This window comes from Myotis lucifugus, unplaced genomic scaffold, assembly GCF_000147115.1.
Source record: "Myotis lucifugus unplaced genomic scaffold, Myoluc2.0 scaffold_881, whole genome shotgun sequence".
Classification (NCBI taxonomy): domain Eukaryota; kingdom Metazoa; phylum Chordata; class Mammalia; order Chiroptera; family Vespertilionidae; genus Myotis; species Myotis lucifugus.
In genome coordinates this window covers 164320-185038 of record NW_005871929.1, presented here as the reverse complement: position 1 = coordinate 185038, position 20719 = coordinate 164320, and the positions used below count along the sequence as shown (strand labels likewise).

The 20719-nt window shown below is 45.6% G+C and overlaps 1 protein-coding gene across 1 annotated transcript in view; it reads left to right on the top strand.

The window, feature by feature from the left end:
* Positions 1-20713, top strand: part of LOC102440580 (protein Shroom3) — a gene marked incomplete at its 5' end in the record, with an annotated part of 32147 nt that extends 11434 nt beyond the window's left edge. Inside the window, 3 exons of the mRNA XM_014448621.2 lie at positions 706-856; positions 14897-15169; positions 19955-20713. Of these exons, the coding sequence (XP_014304107.2) occupies positions 706-856; positions 14897-15169; positions 19955-20323 (793 nt within the window). The remainder of the gene's footprint in view (positions 1-705; positions 857-14896; positions 15170-19954) is intronic.
* Positions 20714-20719: the final 6 nt, after the last annotated feature.

Here is a 20719-nt window from a genome sequence, read left to right as displayed (position 1 = left end):
CCCCCCCCCCGCATGAATTTCATGCACTGGGCCTCTAGTTATAGTAAAACAGAGAACACTAGGTATCAGGTTTCTCAACTCCTCATTTGTTCCCCAGCCTTGAAAACCCCTGCTGTGAAATCAGTGAGTAGATTTCACACCTTATATTCATTGAACAGCAAGCTCCAGATTTCTGGGGTTTATATAGGATGTCAGGCTCAGGGAGAAGGAATATTGACAAATGTCCCAGTAACAATTATAGTGTGCATCAGAAGGATAGTGGGAACACTGGAAGAGTAGGAAGTAACCTAAAATCTGAGATATGTGCAATAGCCTTAAAATACTTCCACAGCGATTGAGTCCTGGCTCCCCACTGTCTTTCTGTGAAATGGAGAATCAATATCCTTCTTATATTTATCACAAAAGGAGAACCATGCAGAGAGGCAAATGACTTGCCCAGAGTCATCCGGCAAGTCCGCAGGCCTGATCCCCACTCCTCCCTTCCCAGTACTGCCTTTGGCGGTTTTCATCCCAAGTTTGCCTGGATTCAGGAGCTCTGCCCATGGTTACCACTCATTAGTAAGTATTCACTAGTTAGTTCATCCTAATTTCTAGGAAGTAATGGAACAGTATTTTTTTTACACATTTCTGAATGGAGAGACCTGGTGAAATGAAGCTTCTGGTGTGTGCTGTGTATGGCTCTACCTTTTGTTCTTTATGACGCAGGAGTGAAGAGAAGGAAGCAGTGGGCATGTTGGTCAACTGCCCTGCCTACTACAGCGTGTCGGCTCCCAAGGCTGAGCTTCTGAACAAAATCAAACATATGCCAGAGGAGATGAGTGAGGAAGAGGAGCAGGTGGATGTCAATGAAAAGAAGGTAAATAATTGGGACCTGTGTTTTGTTTTCCCCAGAAAGCTAGTCAGGGTCCCGGCAGGGTTACTCAGTAACGCCCCTTAGGGCAAGAGGGAAAGGGGCCTGTCACATCACCAGTCGCGCCCAAACCATCATTGGCCTCCGGACTTGCATGGCACTTTGAGCAATTTCCTCACAGCCCCCCTGTCATTTTCACTTTTATAAATGACAAAAGTGAAGGTTAGTGGCTATTAGTTATTTCCTAAAGGTCTCATAGCTGGGACTAGACCCCAGGTCCCCTGCCTCCTAGTCCAGCACAGAGACCACAACACTGTTCTCGAGGCCTGCAGAATTTTCACTCATGATTCATGCGCAAAAGGAAAACTAGAAAATCTAGAAATTTTAAGGAGAGACTGGATCATCAAAAGACACTTTGGAAAAGGGAATGTTAATCTTTAAATTCCCCAGCTCTCTTTGCCATACCCCAGTGAAGAATAACTTGAAAGCACAGCATTGGAATTTAGCATTTGATACTCTTACAGATATGTTCATTGCTAAGCGTTTTTAAAATGACCGTGCTGCTGCTGTCTTTCCCCAAGCCACGGAGATCTAAGCTCGCCTGTGCCTACAGGGGAGAAGTTTCTGCCGCTCCACTTTCCCTGCAGCCCAGAGGGCTGCCTGGCCCTGTGCTTACAGCCCTCGGCTCAGGCCTGTGTGCTGAAAGGACTCTTTGTTAAGGCTTGCCTCTTGCTGAGTCTGGAATGTAAATGGTTCAGTGGTACCAATTCTAGGAGAAACTCTCTCGTGTGATTCCATTCACTTATTTTAGAATATGTGTCCTAAGCCCTCGTGTTTATGTATTGGGAATGAGACCACAGGATGCAGACCCTGGGAGCAGGAAGTTATGGGGCAGGAAGTCTTAGGGGTTTAGAAGCACCTCCTTCAGTGTATTCTCCCTCCTGCTCCAGCTCAGGGGGCTCACAGCGCCAGGGCTGACTTGCTGATGCAGCCACTGTGGTAACACACTCTCTCCCAGCCCAAGGTTTTCCCTTTTAAACATCTGCTTCATAGCACACCTCATATCCCTATCTCCGTGCTGCTGAGCGCCCGATTGAATGGGTCCTCTGAGCGTGGGAACACACCTTGCTCTGTTCTATGTTTATCCCAGAGGGAGCTACATAAACCCTATGACAGGTATCAAGCTGCCATGACATCTTTAAATAATGGAACATTTTACTTTTCTTATTTTTTTCATGTAGATATACCCTGCTTTACAACAGCAGTGTGGCATATTATTCATTGCTTTGCCCTCCACATCTCAATTTTATTTTTAACCTCTTTGTCATCACTTTATTATCACCCTCTCATTCTGAGGATTATGTGGCACAAAGTATTTTTGGACTGAGTATATGAAGGAAGAGAGGATTAATCCTCATGGGAAATAACATTAGATGCCATTTATTGAGTACTTCCTATATTCTAGGTGTGAGCTTTTTTTCTCTTTTCTTTTTACATACCGCTGTATTTATTTTCACAAAACTGGATTGTCACATTTTATACTGAAGTAATCGGAATGAATCAGACAAGAGGAGATGGGGGCATTCAAGACAAAGGAGATGGAGTGGGAAAAGACCTAGAGGTGTGGAAAAACGTAAGGAGTGTGTGTCTTGAAGAAAGGAACTTCTGGTAGCTTGGTATTTTAGAATATAAAACAAAGTGACTAGCCCACCTGGTGAGGCTCAGTGGATGAGCATCATTCTATGAACCAGTGGGGTCATGGTTCAATTCTCAGGGCACATGCACAGGTTTTGGGCTGAATCATCAGGGGGCATGCAGGAAGCAGCTGATCAATGATTCTCATCATCGATGTTTCTATCTCTCCCTCTCTTTTACTCTCTGAAATCAATAAAAACATATTTAAAAAAACAACAACAAAGTGACTAAATTAGAAATGACCAAATTTAGAAAATAAAGGAGGGCCACATACAGCAGGAGATGAGGCTGGGAGGATCCACTGGAGCCACCTCATGATCACCAGGGCTTTGGTGTGAAATGCTGAAGGGTTCGATTTCTGCCTTCAGCAATGGAGAAACCTTTGAGAGTTTTTTGTTTGTTTTGATGAACTACAAGTTTATGAATGTGTAATAGAATTTTTGTGAGTGGTCCTTACATTTGCATATCTGACTTGTAAAGAGAAAATACGTGAATGTGACATGAAGTTGAAGGCGTCTATTAAAACGTTCAGCATAAAGTTGAAAGTGCAGTTCTCCTGATGTACAAGCTTTCTAACAATGATTTTCAAAAACGACACATGGTCAGTATTCACTCCCCAAGACTGTCCTGAGGCAGAGGGTAGCCTTTCACCAACTTTTGCAAAGTAGAAATTTGTTGCCCAATATTCCAAAGTTATTAATACCCTAAGGTGCATATCGAGGCATGAAACTCACCAAAAGTCAGTGGAAACTAGAGTCCTGATTTATTAATGTTTGTTAAATTGAAATTGGCATTTTAAATTAATTCCATTTTAATATATTTTCTATTTATATATCCAGCCTAGATGATGAATTATAATATTCCAAGTAAATATAAGCGTTACTTAAAATATGAAACACTTTCATTGTCTGAACTTCTGACATACATAAGAACTAAAGACAGTTTGATACCAACTCCGTAGCTAAGCCCCGCCATATCTATTGGCAAAAATGTGCTTGAGCAGAGCCCATGATTCTCGATTCTGAGGGCAAAAGGCTTTGGCTTAGAGACTTAGTGGAAAATTTTAAAAGGCAAAAAGAATCTGTTGTTCCCTGGAATTGGCTTTCCCCAAGAGATCATTAGTGACCCAGATGGTTCTCAGCTGCCCTTTGCGTTCCTCCTCCTTCAGTCTTGAAGTCCCAAGCTTCCCTCTGCTCTGTCTTCCTTTCAGCCTGAAAAACGTCCCCTAGCATTTCTTTAGAATAGGTCTGCTGGTGACACATTCTTTCAGTTTTTCTTCATCTAAGAATTTCGCTGTCGCTCCTGAAGGGTATTTTCACAGGGATTCTGGGCTGCCTGTTCCTTTTCTTTAGCATCTTAGAATTGTTACTGCACTTTCTTGTTTCCACGGTCTCTGGTGAGAAATGCAGTCATGTAAATACTCGTTCCTCTCATATGCAATGTGTTGTTTTTCTCTGGCTACTTTAAAAGTTTGATTATGATGTGGGTGGGCCTGATTTTTTTTGGTTTATCCTGTTTGGGTTTGCTGAGCTTCTGGATTACATACATGTACGTCTTTCACCAAATGTAGGACGTTTGCAGCTGTTATGTCTTCAAATATGTTTTGTGCGCTGATCTTCCTCTTCTCTTTTTGGGACTCCGGTGACATGACACAAATGTTAGACCTTCTAATATTGTCCCACAAGTCCCTGAAGCTCTGGGTTTGTTGTTGTTGTTGTTCAATCTGTTTTTTTGTCACTTCTTCTGGTTGGATAATTTCTATTAGTCTATCTTCAAATTCACTGACTTGCCTGTCTCCATTCTATGAGTGATTTCTTTTTTTAATTTCAAATATAGTTTTCAATACTAAAATTTCTATTCAGTTAGCAAAGAAATAGACACGACAAGAAACTGAGAACTTCTACCTTTTCATTTCATGGGTGCTTGCTTTTATCATGGAGCATCGTTATAAAAAGTATTTTAAAGGCTTTGGTAATAATCCCAACATTGGGGTTATTCTTGGTGTTAGTGCCTGTTGATGATCTCCCCCTGAATTGCTCACATTTCATTGGTTCTTTTTATCTTGGGTGATTTTGTATTGCATTCTGAACATTTTGAGTATTATGCTGTGAGACTCTGGGTTCTGTTAAAATCTCCTGGAAAATGTTGACTACAAGTTGTAGCCCACCTCTGGGTGGTGGTTCAGAGACTTGGCTGTGTCCCACACTTGAACCATTGAGGGCTTAGCCTGGGACTTGGGCAGTTATTTCTATCGCGTTCCATTCTCAGAGTCTTTGCAGTGCCTCTGTGGGTCTGTCCCACACACGTGCAGCTTGAGGGTGAGCCTAGGACTTAGGTCAGTTCTGCACAGAATAGGGGATCTTTTCCAGCTCTCTACCATTCAGTGTCCCCACCCCCCCACCCCACTCTCTGGCTCCCAGCAGCCCATTTTCCTGGGCATCTGGCCAGAAAGACACATTCTCATGGTTATATAGAAAGATAAGTTCTAGCAACAAGTATAGCAACCTGAGCGCTGTACCATTCTGCACTGCTGGGACCGCTCTCAACAAAAGAGGAAGAAAAGGTAGTGAGGATTCCCCTTGTGCTCTTTGGACCACGGGTCCTTTTCCCAGTTGCTCTGACAGAGAGAAGGGTTTTCTCTTGGAGTTTAAATGCAGGAGCCTCCCCTGCACAGTGCATGCAGCTCTGTTTACGTGGAGTCACCTGTGGTGGGGGCAGGGCGAGGAAAAAAAGAGAGAAGGGATTTCGAAACAGGAAATCCCCCCACTCTTGCGCTCACAACAGCCCCTGTTTCTCGTCCTCTGGTTTTAAAGGCAGGGCTTTTCCTGGAGTTTTTGCCACCACACTGTCTGTGTAGTTCTGCCTGGGGGCTATTCTCTGGTCAGAGCTCACACATAAACTCATCCCCCATTATGGATATACTTCAAGGCTGGCTGCCTTCTGGGTCACTGCCATAGTTCACTTCACTGAGCCCTCTTCCGAGCCTAGGACGTTGGCTGCAGTAAGCAGGGAGAGAGGCTTCAGGGGGTTATGCCATCTTGGCCAGCATCTTGAGTCACCGCCCTGCCCCCCACCCCCTAGGTTTATCAGCAGAGAGATCTGCATTGCAGCAGCTGTGTGAGGACACGGGGACAGACAGACACACACACACACACACACACACACACACACACACACACTGTTTATCAGCAGGGAGATCTGCATTGCAGCAGCTGTGTGAGGACACGGGGACAGACAGACACACACACACACACACACACACACACACACTGTTTATCAGCAGGGAGATATGCATTGCAGCAGCTGTGTGAGGACACGGGGACAGACACACACACACGCACGCACACACCGTTTATCAGCAGGGAGATCTGCATTACAGCAACTGTGTGAGGACACAGGGACAGACACACACACACACGTGCACACACACCGTTTATCAGCAGGGAGATCTGCATTGCAGCAGCTGTGTGAGGACATGGGGACACACACACACACACACACACACACACACACACCGTTTATCAGCAGGGAGATCTGCATTGCAGCAGCTGTGTGAGGACACAGGGACAGACACACACACACACACACACACACACACCGTTTATCAGCAGGGAGATCTGCATTGCAGCAGCTGTGTGAGGACACGGGGACAGACACACACACACGCGCGCACACACACCGTTTATCAGCAGGGAGATCTGCATTGCAGCAGCTGTGTGAGGAGGAAGAGAGGGCGGTAGGGAGGGTGTCACAGCTGTCCAGGGAGTGACGGCACAGGTCTAAGGGCAACACAGTAGAAGCAGTGAGAAACGGATTGAAAAAAAAAGTAAAGTAGAACCGGTACCAGATTAGATGTGAAGCATGGAAGAGAGGCGAGGGCCGAGGATGACTCCCACGTTCCTGGCCGAGGTTGAGTGTCATGACTGAAACAGGAAAAGCAGGAAGGTCATTTAGGGAGGGAGGAGAAGGAGCTTAGTGGAATTTAAAGAAATACTGTTTCTTGTGTATCAGAGATTCCCGATACCGAGAGACCATACTAAGTAGATGGACAGCTTTCTGGCACCAGCCTTCCCGAAAGGAAATGGTGAGGAGCCGCTCTTGACAGAGGACCTCTGTATGGCAGTTGGGTGCCCCGGGCCTTTCTGCTCCGATGGGTCACACCACAGGAGAGAGGCTTGGTTCCACTGCTGTCACCGGACAGAAATGGCCCTGACTTCTCTGGGTGAACTTCAGCTAAGAAAACAGCCCGGGGCTGCTGCCTGGCTCCTCCCTGGGTTTTCCTAGCAGGCCCTGAATTCGCTGCCCCTGAGCCCCGCCCCATAGCTAGGAGTCCTGAATTACTCTTGTTTGAGAGGAAGACAGTCAATCAGCAGAGGCCAACTGTGTCTACATGACGTATTGGCAACACTGTCAGCACAAGTTCTCGGAACAGAAGGTGAAGCTGGGGGGTGGGGTGGGGAGACCTTGAGTATGCCCCTAGAGCAGGGGGGGGAACCTTCTTTCTGCCAAGGGCCATTTGGATATTTATAACACCACTAGAGGCCCAATGCATGAAGATTCATGCAAGAATAGGCCTTCCTTCCCCTGGCTGCAGGCACCACCTTCACTCCGGCCCGGAGCCGCCTCTCTGCCTTCGCTCCAGCCCAGAGCCACCTTCCACCTCTCGCCTTGTCACGTCAATTTGCATATTCCCTCCTTATTGGCTGTGGGCGCCGCCATCTTTATAGTGAAGTGATGTTTAATTTGCATATTACTCTTTTATTAGATAGGATTTCCCATACAAAATTAGCAACTTAAAAATTAGCCTGCTATATTTGGTCAAACATTTAATTAACTCAGCCCTAAGGCCTTGCCAGGGCCAGACCAAATGATTTCATGGGTCCTATCGTGGCCTGGATGCCCCCCACCCCTGCCCTAGAGGCATCTCCCTAAAATGAGTAGCGTGTGCTCTTCAAAGTGTTGCCTAATGTTAATGATAGCACACTCACACTCACACAAATAGCAAGCATTTATTTGATGGGAGCTTCATAATATTCCTATCGGCTATTTTAATGCAGTGATTAAAAGCCTGAACGCCGAGCCAGAGGGCCTGGGTGTAAGCCTGGCTCTGGCACTTCATAGCCACATGAACTTGGGCAAGTTAAATAAGTAAAACCTGGATAATGACAGTATCTATCCCATCCGGTGGTCGGGGGTGGCAATGGACTAGTAAAACACTTAAACAGTGCCTGGCACAGAGGAGTTCAGTGCGGAAACAGTATTTGTTACTAGTTTTAGGCAGGTCTTATTATCCCCCTGCTGTGGTGAGATGAGCAGGCTCAGACCCAGAAGGTCAGTTGACGCCTGATGGTGACTTTTCTGTCACAGCCGGTCTCCTGACTCCTGGTCCGTGTTTTCCCTGGAGCAGGAAGGAGATGGGACAGGGCCCAGTAGGGTTGCTGTGTGCAGATGGTGAAGAGGAAGGGAGGGCCTGCTAAACTATGTTTAGAGAAAGAACCCTTATAAATAGCACCTCACACAGGTCGAGGTAAGTTTATCCCAGATGAGAAGTGGATAAATGCCAGTGATGTCGCAAATCGGTAGCTCCCAAGAGACTAGTATGTTGTTGTTGTTGTTTTTTTAAAAAAATCACACACACACACCCAAAATACCTCTTCTTCTCTCTCCAGTGAATTCTGCAGGAAGTTGGTAGGTTTTTTTGGAAGAGATCTATCTGCTGGCAAAGAAATGGCTATTTAGTATAGCCAGCTTTCCCTTGCTGCCTTCAGTTACTCAAATCCCTTTTAACTGCATTTTTAAATCCAAATGTCCATATTTTAAGGGCGTGGTAAAATTAAAAAATTCAAATACCATTCAAATATGCAACATTTGGGCCACAAGTGACTGAGTCGACTGCTTAGTATACTTGTATTAGCATATATGGCCGAGCTGTTGCTATATCATATTACGTCCCAGCAAACAGCTTTCAGAAATCACAGTGCCACAAAACGTGTATTGGTCCTCCCCAAAGAAGCCTTCATGGACCACTCCTAGGCCTTTTCATCTCGTTCTGCTCTTACTCATACCATGAAGTCTGGAGTTCACAGCTCTGAGGGCGTACAGCTCGGCCCAGCATTGATGCCTTTGGAAACCAAAGCAGTGAATGAGACTACTGAGCCTGATCGCAGATGGCTGATCAGCTGTGTCAGTTTCTTTGGCCCGTCCTTGCCCACTGAGGTCTGCTTACTCAGTGGCTACCCCTTCAGCACGAGAATATTTCAAGGACAGTACAGCCTGACTTAGATTGAAAGAGCCTGAAAAAGGTGGGGAGCCAAGTTCAGGAGAAACGCAGAGGAAGAGTTCTTGCTTGTCTTCACCACTCACCCCTACATGTGAGGACAGACTTATTCTTACTGGTTTCTGCTTATTTGCAAATTAAAAAATTAGCATACTGTCCCTTAAAATACCAGCGGCAGAGCCATAATGAGAATTTTTTAATGATATGAATTAAATTATTAATAAAAGTGCTTTGAGTTCCTTCACACAACATTAATTTCAAAGGAAGTAATATAAGGAAAAACCAGAGGCTATTATCTTTTCTTTCCACTATTTAGTTGGTTAAAAGCCTTTTTTGAGACTATACTTCTCAAGATGAGGTTGAAATGGATTGCAAAACACTTGAATAAGCAGGAGGCCTTTCCTTTGGTTGGAGTGAGAGAAACATTGCTGCTCAGTTAACTACCTCTTGGGACTTGGGTATAACCTGGTTTTCTCTTGGAAAGTATCATCCAGTGGCATTCAGAGTGACAAGCCTAGGAAATGCAAGCTAAGAGGTTAAAGAATCCTGGCCTGACTTCATGTTCATGTCAAGGTCTCAGTCATCGATCTGGAAAGCAGGAATGATGGGAGCTTCAACCTAACCCTGACCGGCGGGACTGTGGGGCGTGGTGGTAGCAGGCAGTGCTTATTTCCCCACTGCTGTCCATCCGTGTCCTTGCTGTTCCCATCACAGGACCTGACATCACAGAGCAGGAGCGCAGCATCCTGCTGGGAGGTTTGCTGGAGGTACCTAGCAGGTTGTCTTGCAGGCAAATACCATAGCTACCAGCCAGAATTGTTTTTTGGAAAACAATGAGTTTTCTAGGAGACCATAAGGAAAGTTAAGCAATTAACACTAAGCAATATTCTCTCCCACCTGCATTTTTCTGGGCTGAGACTCTTTAGTTGAATAATGTAACATCCATATCTATATATATAAAAGCCTAAGTGACTGTCCAACCGGTAGCTATGACATGCAATGACCACCAGGGGGCAAATGCTCAATGCAGGAGCTGCCAAGCTGCAGTGACTTGGCAGCAGTGGTTCTCGGGTGACGCACCCGGAACCAGAGAGGAGGGAGCCCAATTCTGGGATTTGTCACCCGAGAACTTCCCTCTCGCAATCCAGGACCCCTTGGGGGATGTCAGAGAGCCGGCTTCAGCCAGGTTTCAGCTCGATCCCTGTAGGCCAGGCCGAGGGACCCCACCGGTGCACGAATCCATGCACTGGGCCTCTAGTATACACGTAGTTTTCCATCACTAAAATTGTCTTTTGCATTGACTTTGTCTTAACGAAATAGCTTGAGGAATTCTGAGATTATAACCCATGATGAGAGGGTACAGCAGATAGGAATGTTTTTTAATCCTTACCCGAGGATATGTTTATTGATTTGAGAGAGAGAGGAAAGGGGAGAGAGAGAGAGAAACATAGATCAGTTGCTTCCCATATGCTCCCCAACCAGGAATCAAACCTGCAAGCTTTTCGGTGTACAGGATGATGCTCCAACCAATTTGAGACCCCTGGTCAGGGCCAGATGATATTTAATTACCCTTCAGCCCCGGGATTAGACATGTTGAGAAGACAATAGGATGTCACCCAGAACTTGAACATTTCAAGAACATTATGAACCTGACTTAGGATTGAAGTATATCTCGTGGTCCAACTCCAGATGGGCAGATTGTGTAGAAATAAATATTCCCCTTTATCATTGTGATTATTGTATCCTCTGATGCTGAGGTTGAAGAAGTAATACAAAAAGTCATCAGTACCCTTTAATTCTGCTGGTCAAAACTATTTCTATTTTTTCCCTTCCTTTTTTTAAAAATATGTTTTTATTGATTTCAGAGAGGAAGGGAGAAGGAGAGAGATAGAAACATCAATGATGAGAGGGAATCATTGATCAGTTGCCTCCTGCATACCCCACACTGGGGATTGAGCCCACAACCTGGGCATGTGCCCTGACCAGGAATCGAACCATGACCTGCTGGTTCATAGGTCGACACTCAACCACTGAGCCATGCCAGTCAGGCTTTTCCCTTCTTTTAAAATGAAGATTTACTCTGACATAGAAATTGTGACTATTTTGTACCAAGTTTCCAACTGAAGCTACACCACACACACACACACACACACTTGAGCTGGAACCTTTTTAATGACAAAGAAATAGGTTTTAATCCCAAAAGATTATGTCCTTTTCCCATCTGGCTACCTCAGGCTAAGAGAAAAGTAAAAGAATCAAAAGCCATGGAGTATAATTTCTCTTGCCTCAAAGAAATAGTAGACGCTTCATATAAATGAAGTCAAGCTTGAAACCACTAAGACCTTTACTTTATCCCTTCAATTAAATATATTGGCTATTTGTGTAACTCTGTTTTATATATGTAGCAATTAAGGTGGCAAATTACATGGCTCTAATAAATGGAGACAGTGAGGGGTGCAATGGAAAGGACAAGGAACTGAATTCTGGTGACGGTCTCGTGTGCATATCCTATATAATAAAAGACTAATATGCAAATAAACCGAACGGTGTGATAGCCGAACAACAGCATAACCAGTCACTATGACGTGCGCTGACCACCAGGGGCGCGCACAGAACAGGGCAGGCATCGGCAGCAGGGGCAGAGCATGGAACATGGCAGGCATCAGCCGCGGCGGGATGGTGGAGCAGGTGAGCAGAAGTGCCAGACCAAGGCAGGGCACTGGTCACTGTCATTGGGGCAAGCCTCTGGTGGTTACTGAAAATTCGTTGCTCCCACGTGCTGCAGTCCCACCTGGCGCTTCCACCCGCTGCCAACACCAGAGCCACCACTCACACCCACTGACGGCGCCCAGTGCCAGCCCCGATAACTCAGCACCGTCAGCAGGTGCGAGTGGCGGCTGCCGGCCCCGATCAACCCTCCGGGCTTCTCCACCTCCCCCTGCTCCTGAGGGGCAACCAGGGCAGCCCCAATCGCTCTGCGCCATCAGCAGGTGTGAGTGGGACTGGCACTGTCAGCATGTGGGAACGGCGGTGGCGGGAGCAAGGCTTCCAGCAGACAGAACTGGGTCCACGGCGGGAGGGGCCGGGCGGGGACGCGGAGGATGGTCCGAGACCCGCCCCTGTGCCCACCACAGACTCTCGGCCCATGGTTCCTTTCTTTTTTTTTTTTAATTAAATCTTTATTGTTCAGATTATTACATTAGTTACTCTTTTTTCCCACCATAACTCCCCTCCACCCAGTTCCAACCCCACCCTCTGCCCTCACTCCCCACCCACTGTCCTCATCCATAGGTGCACGATTGTTGTCTAATCTCTTCACTCACCCCCACACCCCTTTCTCCCCCCCCCCCCAAGAATAGTCAGTCCATTCCCTTTCTATGTCCCTGATTCTATTACAATCACCAGTTCATCAGATTATTTATTCACTTGATTTTTAGATTCACTTGTTGATAGATGTGTATTTGTTGTTCATAATTTGGATCTTTACCTTTTTCTTCTTCTTCCTCTTCTTACAGGATACCTTTCAGCATTTCATATAATACTGGTTTGGTGGTGATGAACTCCTTTAGCTTTTTCTTATCTGTGAAGCTCTTTATCTGGCCTTCACTTCTGAATGATAGCTTTGCTGGATAAAGTAGTCTTGGTTGTAGGTTCTTGGTATTCATCACTTTGAATATTTCTTGCCATTCCCTTCTGGCCTGCAAAGTTTCTGTTGAGAAATCAGCTGACAGTCGTATGGGTACTCCCTTGTAGGTAACTGACTGTCTTTCTCTTGCTGCTTTTAGGATACTCTCTTTGTCTTTTGCTCTTGGCATTTTAATGATGATGTGTCTTGGTGTGGTCCTCTTTGGATTCCTTTTGTTTGGGGTTCTCTGTGCTTCCTGGACTTGGAAGTCTATTCCTTTCACCAGGTAGGGGAAGTTTTCTGTCATTATTTCTTCAAATAGGTTTTCAATATCTTGCTGTCTCTCATCTTCTGGCACCCCTATAATTCGGATGTTGGTACGCTTGAAGCTGTCCCAGAGGCTCCTTACACTATCTTCATATTTTCGGATTCTTTTTTCATTTTGCTTTTCCGGTTGGGTGTTTTTTGCTTCTTCGTATTTCAAATCTTTGACTTGATCCTTGCGACCCTCTGGTCTGCTGTTGGGAGTCTGTATAATATTCTTTATTTCAGTCAGTGTATGCTTAATTTCTAGTTGGTCCTTTATCACAACATCGAGGGTCTCATTAGATTTCTTGAGGATCTCACTACATTTATCGGCGGTCTTACCAGTCTTTTCGAGGATCTCACTACATTTATCGGCGGTCTCACCAGTCTTTTCGAGGGCCTTACTCAATTTATCGGCGGCTTCTAAACAGTTCTTTAAAGACCTTAAAAGTGTGGTTTTGAACTCTATATCCAACAGTTTGCTTTCCTCCAATTCTGTCGTTTGTGTCCTGTTTCTTTGTCTCGGCATTTTTTATGCTTCGCTGTGTCGATAGAGTGCCTTTCTGTGCTAAGTGTCCCAATTACCTGAGGTAGACACTCTTGGTGCACCCCCTTGTGGGCTTTGTGCACAGTCTTGTTGTGGTTAAGCCTTGATTGTTGTAGTTATCACTGTGAGGAATTGACCTCCAGGCCAATTGGCTGTGAGAATCAGCTGTGTCTGCGGTGGGAGAACTTCTGTGCTGGAGACACCCCTCTGGGGCAAGACTTGCTTCAATGGGGCTTTGGTGCTCACTGAGTCTGCCCCCTGAGTATGTCTTTTATGGTTCCACGGAGCTGCAAGCTGGATGGTCCCACTCTGACCTCTGGGCTTCCTGGCTCCTGGATCTCTAGGGAGGTGCTAATCTAGCCTTTGCCTGAGGCTATCCAGCAAAAGCCTCCCTGCAGGGCTTGGGCGGGGCGGGTCCCACAGGATCAACAGGGCGGGGTTAGCAATTATGGCTGCTCTCAGTCTTGCCCTCAGAGGCTCTGCTTCTCAGTGTCCCAGTAGTCGCTGCAAGCCCCACGGAGAGAAAGCTGCCCTAGGGTTCTGAGCGATGCCAGACAGTCCCGCTTCTCCCGTATGAGTGTGGGTCCTTAGAGACTCGCCCGGAACTGGAGCTCAGAGCCTGAGACTCCCTCCCGATTGAAAACGACAACCGCGCCCTCAGCCGCCAGCCAGCTCCGCATGCACTCCGAACCTTAGTATTTTACTTCAGCACTGTGCCTCCTCTGAGCCTCGGTATGCTTTTCTCTTTCCTCCTAGTTGTAGAACTTCCACTCAGCCAGCTTTCCTATGGTTCTGGATGATGTCCGTTCCGTCTTTTAGTTGTATTTTTGAAGTGGTTGTTGGAGGCAGCAAACTCCCATGTTTACCTATGCCGCCATCTTGGTTTCTCCCACGGTTCCTTTCAAGGAGCACGAGTTTGTGAACTGGGCTCCTAGTTTATCATGATTGCCCACGAGAGCCCCTAAAGTCAGGCTGATTGCGTTCAAAGCTGCCCCACCTACTGGTACATGTGTCAGACCTCACGTCACCTCACTGAGTCAGTTTCCTCGCCTATTGTGTGTGGATAAAATAGTGTTCACTACAAAATTTTTGGGAAGAATAAATGAGATAATCTGTGTACAGTGTCTCATATAGTGTCTAGCATGTAGTCATTGCTCTGTAAATGGTATCTGTGGTTAATATTCAACTCAACTCTGTGATCTTGGGCAAGTCCCATAATTCTTTGACTCTTGGCTTCACTATTTGTAAAACAAGAATATTTGCCCTACCTGCTTCTGGATGGTATTGTTGTGAGGATCAAATGAGATTATGTCTTTTAAAAAACCTTTAAAAGTAAGTATTTAATAAACCAGTTGGGAAGTCAGAGCTGTACAGAGCACAACACTGTTGGAAAACATTAAGAGGCAATGTGTGTGTTGGCCTGTTAGGATTCATAGGCTCCAAGAAGACAGCTGTGGATATTCAGGGAAAGGAAGGAGTCTTGTGCCCTCATGTTGGGGGGCAGGCCATATAGAGTGGGGACCTTCAGGTGAGCCTTGAAGAAAAGACGGGATGTGGTTGGCTAACCTTTGCCGTGGGTCTCCTCTGTGGTTCCAGGCCGAGCTGATTGGAAGCCTCACCCACAAGCTTGAGACTCTGCAGGAAGCCAAGGGGAGCCTGCTAATGGACATCAAGCTCAATAACGCCTTGGGAGAAGAGGTGGAGGCTTTGATCAGTGAGCTCTGCAAGCCCAACGAGTTTGACAAGTACAAGATGTTCATCGGAGACCTGGACAAGGTGGTCAGCCTGCTGCTCTCCCTCTCGGGGCGCCTGGCCCGCGTGGAGAACGCCCTCAGCGGTCTTGGTGAAGATGCCAGTAAAGAAGAAAGGGTAGGTGGCCTAGCAATTCCATTCAACACGTTTTCCCTCTGAGCCCATGTACACAGAGAAGCACAGTAAGACACGGTCCCTTCTCTCAAGAAGATGACAATCTACTTGGGGCAGGGAGGAAGTCCAAAGTATAGATAACCAGGAAACGGAGAAGGCACGTTCCCTGCCAAGATGTAAAGCTGATCCTGCAGGCTCAGGGAACACTTAGGAGGGTGGAAACACAGGTGCCAGGGTTTCTTTCCTTCCTTTCTAATGGGGGTTGACCTTGGAAAAAGAGAGAGGGACAACAGAACTTTGAGGGATGAGGAGAGGGCGCAGGAACATGCGCTTACGCCCCAGGGGATCTGCAGTTCACCTGGAGGCTGCAAGCCCTCGAGGAGGATGCACCAAGTGTCTCCACCACACCTCTTTCTGGAAGGAAGGGGACAGGTGATGACAGTGGTGCTGATCCTGGGTCAACTTCTAGTGCTTCCTCGGTGAGGCACTGTGGGCTGACACTCTCTATGTGCAGGCTCATGGAGTGAGTGACAGAGCCAGGACAGGAGGAGTCCTGCTGCAGACCCCAGGCTTTATTCACCTCATTGAACTTATTCCATTGCCACAGAGCATTCTTCATCTACGCATCTATGCAACACATGTCTGCTGGGTGTCTAGTATGTGCCACTGACTGCTCTGGGCACTTGGGATATATCTTGGAACAAAACAGACAGATCCCTGCTCTCAGGGAACTGACTTACCAAGGGAAGTCAGACAATAAACGTAGCTATAATGTGTACACACGCACAAGCAAAGTGGTAAATGCTCCAGCCATCAGGATGCTCCCTTGCTCTCTGGCTCCTCCTCCTATCTACAGCTCTCTCTGTCTTTTAATGCTATCAGGGATTTCCTAATTATTTCTCCTAGTGAGTGTGTGTGTGTGTGTGTACTTTTTTTTATTAAAAGGAAAGATGTCTTTTTTCCAAGAGATTAGAAAAAGTCCAGATGGTAAGCATTTGGGACTGTGTCTGCGTATCCAGAAACTTTCTGCAGCTCCACTCCAGTGGGTACCCTCTTCCTGGAAGTGTGCTGAGCCTGAGCTGCCTCTGCTGGGAACTGTCTAATAGTGTCTGCCTCAGAAGGCTTTCCTTTTCTCCTTCCTCCCACTCAGCAAACAGCGAACGAGAACCTGTACTGTGTCAGGTGCTGTGTGTGCTAGGCATGAACACTGGCTACAACACAGGCCCCGCCCTGCAGGAACTCGCCAGGAGTGAGGAAAACCAGTATGGAAGCAGCAAATGGGTCCAGTATGCTGCAGCACAGCAATCAAGGCAGAGCCCAGAAACACTTCTCAGCGGGTGGGGTGAGGCGGGGAAAGACTTCATGCAAGTGATGCTTAATAGTCTAGATACCGTGGTCGGCAAACCATGGCTCTTTGGCCCCTTGAGTGTGGCTCTTCCACAAAATACCACGTGCGGGCGCGCACGTACAGTGCGATTGAAACTTCGTGGCCCATGCGCAGAAGTCGGTATTTTGTGGAAGAGACACACTGAAGGGCCAAAGAGCTGCATGTGGCTCACGAGCTGCAGTTTGCCGACCACTGGGAAGAATTTCGTATTTGTAAGCAGAGTAAGAATGGAAAGGCTTCATGATTTAGAAGGAATATCATAGACCAAGTAAAGAAAGACCATGGCATCTTCAAAAACTGATTTACATATGGTTGTTATGTCTAGAACATAAAGTGATTACTTGGTTCATTTTTTTAAATAGTGAATTACTGAAAATAGAAAAGTATGTAGTCAGGGATTGGACAGGAAGTAGATTCCCAATTTTTTTTTATTTGATAGCTCTATTTAAAGGGGCATTCAGAACACCAAAGAAATCAAACAATTCAATTTTAAAAATGAGCAAAGGACCTGAATAGACATTTCTCCAAAGAGGACATATAGATGGCCAATAGACATATGAAAAGATGCTCAACCTCACTAATAATCAAAGAAATGCAAATCAAAACTACAATGAGATATAATCTCACACCTGTCAGATGGCTATCATCAATATGGTGAGGATGTGTAGAAAAGGGAAACTTTGTACATTTTTGTGGGATTGTAAATTGATGCAGCCACTATGGAAAGTAATACGTAGGTTCCTTAAAAAAATTAAAAGTAGAACTACATATGACCCAGCCATTCCACTTCTGTGTGTTTATCCAAAGAAGTCCAAAACACAATTCAAAAGATATATGTACCTCTATCTTCATTGCAGTATTATTTACACAATCGCCAAGATAGAGAAACAACCTAAGAGTCCATCAGAAGACAACTGAATAAAGTAGATGTGGTACATATATACAATAGATGTTACTGTAGTCTAACATACAATAGCCATTAGAAGGAATAAAATCTTGCCATCTGTGACAACATGGATGGACCTAGAGGGTATTATGCCAAGTGAACTAAGAGAAAGACAAATACCACATGATTTTACTTAATATGTGGAATCTAATAAACAAATAACAAAAAAGAGGTATCATTGAAGGTATGGGAAGGAGTAATGGCAACCAAGAAGAAAGAATGAAGCTCCCTGGCCCCTAGAGCCAGCATCAGAGGGGCAGCCATTACTACCTCTAGATCTAGAGGAGCAACAGGAAGGGGGTCCTCATCAGAACTATAGCTGTGGCTGTCCTACAGCACTGAGGCCTTGGGGAAAGAATGCAGCCACCACCACCTGGCAGAGACGGAGCCAGGGATAAATACCCCCCTGCTTTCTCCTCCAATCTCTCCCCATGACTCCCATTGGCCAAACCCAGAAGGTAAGGGAGCCCAGTTGATGCAGCCACAGAGCAGCGCTGAGGAGTGTGGGTCTGGAGGGGTAAGCAGTATCCAGTGCAGAAAATAGTTACACAGACCTTATGTGTCATGATGTAGGCTTTGGACTCTTTAACCTAGTGGCCAAGAAGAGCTATAAACTAATTTTATGACTTAATCAGCCTGGGAGGGGTGAGAATGATGCTTACAGCTGGGAGACTTATTGTAATAGTCTAGCAAGAAGGCTCCAGGCCATTAATTTGGGCAGTTGTAATGGGGTTAGAGAATGAGTTTGAATTAGCAGGTGTGTTACAAGAGAGGGCGGGTAGAACAGAAAGTAGTTTCCTGTTTGACAAGTTGGGTGGGTGCTGCAGATATCTGAGATAGGAATACTGGAGCAGATCTCAGGGGGAGAGAAGTTGTTCTACAATCGAATTCAACTCAACACTTAATGCACACATACACTCTCAAATACAAGTAAGTGCTTGCTCACCAGCGAAATACTACATCAATATTAGTTTTTGTAATGATCAGTCTTTGTTAAGAAACTATAAAAATACCAATAGGAATGAGAAAAGGAGTAATACTAGGTGCCAAATTCAGGATAATAGTTGCCAAAGAGGGGAGGGAAGGAAAGATGGGACTGGGATAAGTATGTGTAAGGCTTCAACTGAATCTAACTTTTTAATCGGAAGCAAATATAAAAAGTGTTCATGGTGAGCATTTGGCACTGTTAATGATGGGTACACAGGTATTACATCATTCTCTATGAATTTCTGGTGTTTAAAATATTTCCTTTTTTTTAAGGTGAGGAGAGGTTTTCACTTTTTAACTTATATCTCCACAGTATTTTGAAAGGTGCCTTCATTCAAAATCAGGGAGGAGGGTTTTAGGTGTGTTTTTCTAATTAGGTGCAAAAAGCCTATGAAAATGGAGATATTTGTAAGACAAATCTATAATTTTGCGCTTTTCCCCCTAGACATTATTATGTTAAGATAGGCTAGTTTGAGGAAAATTAGGACAAAGACACATAAGCCTTTCATCACCCTACATAAGCTAATTTGTATTGAGGTATATATTTAAATAATCTGTTTCTTAATTTTCATTTTAATGTTTCTCAATCACTTTGGCCTGAAAAGTCTGAATGGTTAATTATAAAATTTTTTAAAATGTTAATGACATTCATTGTATGTCAGCATGATGAGTAAAAATCAACACACACACATACACATTAAAATGTTCCATAACGTACATTATCCCTAAAGATAGCATGTTACCTTACCATTCAGTTTGTATAAGAAACTCTCAGAATACCACAGACTTCTAGGCCCCACCCCCCTTACCCCCCCAGTAGGTGAAATAGGGCCTGAAGTCTGCATTTCTAACAGATTCCCAGGTTAGCTGCCGCTGGTCCACACTTGGAAAACCACTATCAATAGAAATATTTGATGTTTGGCCTTTTCAATTTTTTTATTGTTGTAAACTACACATAAAACTTGCCATCTTAGCCATTTTAAAAGTACCCAATTCAGTAATATTTAATACATTCATATTGTTGTGCATCCATTTCCAGAACTCTGTCATCTTGCAAAACAAACTCTGCTTGTTAAACCGTAATTCCCCATTTCCGCACCTCCTAGTCCCTGGCAGCCATCATTCTACTTTTTGTCTCCACGATTTTGACTCTCCTAAGAACCTCATGTAAGTGAGATGATTGGTTGTGCTTTTAAGTACACAAGCCTCAAGTCAAGTCATTACCCCTGTCAATTAAAGGTCATCTCCCTCAAAGCTGCCACATGGCTTCACAAGTTAGAGAACCCAGGGGTACCCAATCGAAGGGTAATAAGCTGATTTTCAAGAACAGACTCTCCTTAATTTGGAGTGATCATTGAAAGGGAAGCCTGCACGTTTGCAGTCCTGTGGGAGGTTGTCTTTGTGGGCAGTTTGGCTCTGTCCGGCCGTCCCCTCGCCCTTAGCTCACCTGCTCGTTTTGCCCCGGCAGAGCTCTCTGAACGAGAAGAGGAAGGTCCTGGCGGGGCAGCACGAGGATGCCCGGGAGCTCAAGGAGAACCTGGACCGGAGGGAGCGCGTGGTGCTGGACATCCTGGGCAGTTACCTTTCGGAGGAGCAACTCCAGGATTACCAGCATTTTGTGAAAATGAAGTCAACACTCCTCATTGAGCAGCGAAAGCTGGACGACAAGATCAAACTGGGCCAGGAGCAGGTCAAGTGCCTGCTGGAGAGTCTCCCCGTGGATTTCATCCCCAAGGCGGGCACCCTGGCGCTACCCCCGGACCTCACGGGTGAAATGACTCCTGTGGGGGGATGTATTTCCAGTGGTGTTTTCCCAGCAGTAACCTCTCCACTCTAACCTCTTCTGAAACGCCCAACCGAAAGATCACCCTTTCTGTCAACACTATTTAATCTGAAAAACGTTGCAGTACAAACCACTGTTTAAACTCTATGGGTTTGGGGGGTTTTCTGGATAAAAGGAAAAGATTCTATCCAGGAAAAAGCCTGTATTTTCCTTCTCACCCTTCATGATTGATCTGACAGCTTGAATGCTGCTGGGAACTTAGCCCTTTCTGTTGTTACTTTGCAATAGAAAGAAAATTAATGAAACTGTGAGAACTGATGGGAGGGTGTTTGATGATTTAGTTTCCAACAGGCTTAGGCAACAGGGATCAGTGTGTGTCACCCTCAGGAATGTACCCACCGTGACCTGCCTTTGTGTGGGCCATGCATCCTGACGACAGGTACAAGGACT